This window comes from Hippoglossus hippoglossus, chromosome 14, assembly GCF_009819705.1.
Source record: "Hippoglossus hippoglossus isolate fHipHip1 chromosome 14, fHipHip1.pri, whole genome shotgun sequence".
Classification (NCBI taxonomy): Eukaryota; Metazoa; Chordata; class Actinopteri; order Pleuronectiformes; family Pleuronectidae; genus Hippoglossus; species Hippoglossus hippoglossus.
Window position 1 is genome coordinate 2,315,546 of NC_047164.1, and position 6,731 is coordinate 2,322,276.

The window sequence follows — 6,731 nt, forward strand, 5'->3', positions numbered from 1 at the left end:
GTGTGTGTGTGTGTGTGTGCGCGCGCGTGCGTGCGCAGGAAATCCCCATCCTGCGCTTCATGTGTTTCTGCTGCTCCGAATATGGTTCACACTCGAGAGAGTGTGTATGTGTGTGTGGGATGGGGGGGGGGGGGGGGGCATCCTCACTACAGCCACAAAGTAAATGAAGCATGATTAATTAATGTATTAATTGCAGAGAAAGTGAATGGGGTTCAGGCGGAGGAATTCCTACGCATTTTACCATGTGCTATCAATTAATAATCTCTGTGTGTGTGTGTGTGTGTGTGTGTGTGTGTGTGTGTGTGTGTGTGTGTGTGTGTGTGTGTGTGTGTCAGTGTGTGTCAGTGAGAGCAGGATCATAATCAAGCGCTTGTAATTTGGAGCAGAGCAGAGGGAGCTGCTCCTCATCACAGAGGAGGAAGGGAACCAATTAATCAATTAAAGTTTAAATCAACCAATCAATTGATTAGTTCCGTGTCTTTGTCCAATCACAGCTGCTGTTTGTAACCATCCTGGATTAATCTCATTGTAAACCTGCAGATATAAAAACACACAACATTTCACAGTGTGAGCATCGAGCTGAACAACAACAGACATGGAGGAGATTCTCTGTAATAACCTGCCTGAGCCGAGCTGTTGCATTTGGAAGCATCATCACTGCAACACTCTAAAAAACAACCTGTGCTGCTGCTTCACATCCGGTCTGAGGCTCAGCGACAAAAACAAAACATAGTTTCCAATAATTCATCTGCTCTCAAGTGTTTAAAGGCCCAAGTCAATCATCTCCCTTCAAGACTGAAGTTGACATTTACATTTGATTATTTACATGCAAAAAAATCTAATTATTGAAATGATTATTAAATATTTTTGGGGAAATGTTTGTTTTTAAAAAACAATTAGCATAATTACAGGAGAATTAAACATGCACACTTTCATACCAGAACCTTGTTCCTGCAGGTTTCACTGACATTATTCATTTCTTAAATCTTCATGTCTCAGGGTCACTGACTTTCTTCACGCACTGTTGGTTTCTCACAAACGTCAACGCTCAGTTTTTAACAGTGCATCCCCTCTCTTCCTCGTTGCCTCCGCCACGCAGAGCCACGCACGCTTAGAGGGGCGTGTCTACACCCTGTCTAGTCCTGGCGTGATTGGTGCAGGAGTCGCCACGGAGGGAGTGAGGCTGGTCCAATGAGGAGGAGCCTGCGCGGCACTGGTCCAATATAGGCGCTGGAGGCGGAGAGCATCTTTATGATAGAAGTCATTTGTCAGAGGGAGAAGGAGACAGGAGATCTACGGGAGCTCAGGAGTTACCTCTCCTCCTTTTTCTCTGTTTTTTTAACCTGAACCTGGTTGCGTCCTGATTCGCGAACGACTTTTCGTTCAATCCGACCCGTCTGCGTCTGGTTTTTCTTCTCCCGAGGCGTTTCTACTGCAGAACCCAACCAGCGCGGAATCGAACCAGGACGACGGACAACGACCTTCCCTCAATTCTGCAATCATGATGTCGATGAACAGCAAACAGCCTTTCAGTATGCACCCGATGCTGCACGAACCCAAATACGCTCCTCTGCACTCCAGCTCGGAGGCCATCCGCAGGGCCTGCCTGCCCACACAGTCGGTGAGTCGAACAAACATATCTCCACTGCGTCTCTGACTCCTGATGTCCACTCAGAAACTTCATGTAAAAATACAGAGTGGAAAAGTTACATGATAAGTTGTAAAAAAGCACTTTTAAATGTCATCTTTCACAGCTCGTTAAATACCAGATAGGAGGTTTTAGTTATTACGCACAGACGCACCCTGCAGGAATCACTGACTTTGAATTGTGCCGTAACGAATTTTGATTCATATATATTTACTCTAAATTGATTCGTAGAATAAAACCAAACCTCTGTTTAATAATCTCTTAAAATAATAAAATATGTGTTGTGCCACTTAAGGAAAAACATATAATTGGATCACCAGGAAGAGTTTGGACGTTGCAACGAAAATAAAATAGTGTAACGATTAAAAAATGACGTTGGCTGATTAAATGAAGACCAAACCGTGTAAAACACTCGAGGTAAAACAGGATGGATCAGAAAACACCAGCAGGGAAAACAGAGAGTGAGACAATCTGTTCACTTCGAGATCAAACTCTGCGCGTAAAGACGCACAAAACGCGTCCTTATCGCCGAGAAGCCAAATCCTGTTATTCAGCCGAGATGCGAGAGAAGCTGTTTGAAAAGATGAAGGAGGAAGAGAAGCTGCGTGGATTCTCTCAACGCGTGTTATCTCATATTGTCCCATTCATATTCTAACTCACACCCGTCTCATTTCATTGTCCGCAGAAATTATTCAGGAGATCGTAAATATTAATTTTAAATGAATATCCATACACGCGGACACACTCGGGGCGTCGGACGCGTCCAGTGATCAAGTTACATCGGATTGAATTGGGGTTAAATGTGGGAGATTCAATGTTTGGTTTATTTTAAAGATTTTGCGTGAAATAAAAATTGCAATTATGACATTTAGGTTATAAAAATCTACAGAAGTTACACATTGAAAACATCCCAACGCTATTTATCTGCTTTATTTCCCAGTTTTAAAAGTTTTAGTTTCAATGCGTCTCACAAATAAGAATGATCGTGCACAATTATACAATTTACTAATAATGAAACTTCTTTTATTCATCATATACAAAATAATGATTATTTCTCTCATCAGTTTCATATATAAACAGAAAGAAACTAATATTATTAAAATTTATTTCCAGCACAAATGTCTGCAGGGAAATGAAAATGAATTGAACTTGAGAATGATCCGTGCGTAAAAGAAAGAGTTTGCATGATGGAGATTAGTTTAAATTGGTGATTATATATTATATATTATATATTCCTCTCTGACTCTGACTCTTCTCCTCCCGCAGCTTCAGGGCAACATCTTCGCCGGCTTCGATGAGACGTTGCTGCAGAGAGCGGAGGCTCTGGCCGCTGTGGACATCGTGGCCCAGAAGAGTCACCCGTTCAAACCCGACGCGACCTACCACACCATGACCACCATGACCAGTATGACCTGCACCCCGACCTCCTCCAACGGGCACCTGCACCACCCGTCCGTGCTCACCTCCCACCACCACCCGGTGCACCACCACCAGTCGTCGCAGGGTCTGGATGGCGACCTGCTGGACCACCTCACACCGGGCATCTCCCTGGGAGGCATGCCCGGCTCGGACGTCTGCTCCTCGGCCTCGCACAGCCACGCTGCCCACATGTCGGCCATCAACCACATGCAGCACCATCACCACCAACAGTCCATGAACATGCACCCGCACGGGCTGGGCTCCCACGGCTCCCTAGGGGGCTCCGTCGGGGACGTGGAGCCCGATCCCCGGGAGCTGGAGTCGTTCGCCGAGAGGTTCAAACAGAGGCGGATCAAACTCGGAGTGACCCAGGCGGACGTGGGCTCGGCCCTGGCCAACCTTAAGATCCCCGGGGTGGGCTGTCTGAGCCAGAGCACCATCTGCAGGTTCGAGTCCCTGACCCTGTCGCACAACAACATGGTGGCGCTGAAGCCGATCCTGGAGGCCTGGCTGGAGGAGGCGGAGCGGGCGCAGAGGGAGAAGATGTCCAAGCCCGAGATCTTCAACGGGGGCGACAAGAAGCGGAAACGCACGTCCATCGCGGCCCCGGAGAAGCGCTCCCTGGAGGCGTATTTCGCCGTGCAGCCGAGGCCCTCGTCGGAGAAGATCGCCGCCATCGCCGAGAAATTGGACCTGAAAAAGAACGTGGTCCGGGTTTGGTTTTGCAATCAGAGGCAAAAGCAGAAACGAATGAAGTTTTCTGCGACGCACTAAGATGACTGGGTTGGGTTGGGGTGGGGGGGAACCAGTGGGTCTCTGCCCCAGTTCACACAAAGACAAACCAGAGACAAGCTGCTGCTGCTGTCAGACAAAAAAACTAGGTACACCGTTGTGCCTTTTCAGCAGGGGCCTCACCTGTTCGAATCCCAGAGGGGCCCGTGGGCGCGCACTTAAAAATAAATATGAACAAGTCATTTAATCCAGTTTAATTTATTATTCGTCCCTTAGTCTCTCAATTTGCCCCTGAAATGAAAATGCATCCAACACGTGAGATGCTGCATCACCTCATTAATTAACTATTATTGTATTAAAGATAAAAAAAATCATATTTCCTGACCCACCCTGGACCGAGAGTCTCGTTGAGTCCGATCAGTGTTGTCCACTTTGTCAAGGAGCAGCTTTCACCGCCGGGTTTTCGCACCAGTGCCTGATCCTCTTCTTCCAGTTGTGGAAACGATTTCACCGAAAGTATTCAACTTGTTCAGGCCGCAGCGTTTCTCCTCGTGTGTCCGAGGTGTTAGAAACATCTGGATGTGGGACACCGGACGACCACCCTCCACATCAGCACGTGCAGGAACTGGTCTCCGTCGTTTGGCGGAGGTTCCGCCTCGTGCAGCTGCAAAACAAACAACTGGATTCAACGGTGTACCTGTTTTTTTTGAAAAATGATAAATCTGACAGGGGAGACGGAGCAGCGGGACACGGACTCAACATCTGGAGGGACAATGACGCTCCGTCCCGCTCATTCATATGGCAATTATTGTACAAATAAATGAAGAATAGTAACGAAGGGGAATCAAGGGATAACTGTGATTATCCTCTTTAGCTTTTTTATATTTATCATTGTACATATCTGTGAATACGTGGCACCTCGTGTGTGGAAAAGCTCATTGAGATGTATTGAAAATGTTTTCGCTGTCTTTTCTCCCGGGTGTTCGTTCGTTCCGTGGGAACCGATGGAACCACAACACATTTAACACAAAAAAAAAGAGAGAACAAGTTGTGTGGTTGAATGACATGAGGCACAAAAATTAACCGTGATCCGTTGCATGGTTTACTCGTCAGAGGGGGAGAGAGGGGAGGGGAGGTGAGGAGGGGGTGGGAGGGAGGGAGGTGTGGTGGGGGGGGTCGAATCTCCTCCGAGGTGAATGCATTGCAATAAGAAGAAAAACACAAACACACGCACGAACACACACATTCACACGGTGTAGCTGTGTGTCTACCTCATTACGCAAGTGTTGGCACGTTCATGGTGATTTTAAAACACACACACACACTGCCCCCCCCCCCCCCCCCCCCCCCACACACACACACACACACACGCTGTAAAAGACCAGTAGCATCTTTTTTTTTATTTCTTGGTTTGTTTTATTTTTTATTTTTCTTTGCTCTCCCACCGGTTTATTGGTGAATTAGGCCGATAGAAGACTCACTGATGTGTAAACCTGTTGTATGTTCACTGCAATGATGCTCTGACAATCAAATTATTATTATTATTATTATTATTATTATTATTATTATTATTAGGTTGTTGATCTCCCCCCTTTTTTGTGTCCTCATGAAAACCAGTTGTTGCATTTTATTATCATTATTATAATAATGTGAATTATTATAATCATCACTGACACCTTTGTGGAGTGCACTTTGTAGATATTCCGATGAAGGGAAATAGTCGGCCTTATTTATACATATTTTTTCACCACTTCTGAGAATTTAAGTTAAGTCTTTTTGTTATGTTTTAGTATTTTCTTTTACGATGCCCTTATTTATTTATTGCCTAATTTATTTTGGAGAAGAAGATAAAAAAAAAAAAAAAAAGGAGAAACCTATTTCATTTGTGAAAGTGTGCTTTAAATGTGTCTGTGTAAGCGACAGAAGCTGAAATAAACCGTGCACGTTTTACTTCATCCTCTGACGGACTCTCTTTGCAAACAGAAATCAGTCTCACACAGGAGATGGAAACTTTACTCTAACATTGCACAGCGTGAAATCAGCATTTGAATAAACCTCCCAGCTTTACATCTGCACCGTGCAGCAGAGGTGTTAATGCTCTGTAGATTCAAAGGAGATGGATTTTAATGGACAAGTGCAATGTGAGCTGTGAGTGGGTCTTGGATTCAGTGGGAGGGGGTGAGCAGGGGTTGAGGAGGGGGGGGAGCAGCTGCTGCTCTGAAACAGGAGAAGCCTGGAGGTGAAGGAGCTCCGCCTGAAAGCTGCTTCCCAGCCCTGATGAATAGGACTTGATACTTGAGTGACTCTAATATTGATCAACGCTGCCCGGTGTCTGAAGCCTGAACACATGAAGGGACACATGAAGGGACACATGAAGGGACACACGGGGACGGACGCCTCGTGTCCGACGCCTTCACAGTTTCTAACAAACATCAGAGGAAGACCTCTGCAACAGCCTGTTTTCAAAAGTTAGACAAACTTGAAAAGTGGGAAAAAAAGAAACCCTTGAGTTAATTAGCAATAAAGAGAAATGAAGATGGGAAGTGAACTATGTTGGACTCTGGTTACATCAGCATCCTGTGTCCCTGAAGGTTCCAGCTCCAGCAGCTGAAACAAGTTTAGAACCTGAGGGGAAAGACTTTAAGAGGAAATAAAAAGACAGAACAGGGCCGCAGCTAAGACTTTTACAAATCCTCCGGTTGTGGGTCCCCTGATGCTCCACGCAACACCCAGACAAAAATTTTAACATGAATTATTCCTCAGTTGCTGGTTATTATCCATCTCTGTGAATTCAGGTTCACAAAACGAGCATCTCAATGATATTTAAAGCATTTTACTCGCTGACAGGAATAAGAATCTGGGGTTGAAAACAAGTCCTGGTCAAAATTAAACTTAATAGTCTTTAATTACACTGGAACCAGCTCATAAAACA

The 6,731-nt window shown here is 45.4% G+C and overlaps 1 protein-coding gene across 2 annotated transcripts; it reads left to right on the forward strand.

Annotated features, from left to right (window-relative positions):
• Window positions 1-1,288: 1,288 nt before the first annotated feature.
• On the forward strand, window positions 1,289-5,759 carry zgc:158291 (uncharacterized protein LOC572084 homolog). 2 transcript variants are annotated; one of them, XM_034607378.1, is made up of 3 exons: window positions 1,289-1,621; window positions 2,915-3,861; window positions 3,893-5,759. In XM_034607378.1, exons 1-2 carry the CDS (start codon window positions 1,502-1,504, stop codon window positions 3,839-3,841), a joined length of 1,047 nt encoding a protein of 348 aa, XP_034463269.1. In that variant the 5' UTR covers window positions 1,289-1,501; the 3' UTR covers window positions 3,842-3,861; window positions 3,893-5,759. The 2 variants fall into 2 exon arrangements, with proteins under 2 accessions (XP_034463269.1, XP_034463270.1); XM_034607379.1 differs by having other exon boundaries at window positions 2,915-3,855.
• Window positions 5,760-6,731: the final 972 nt, after the last annotated feature.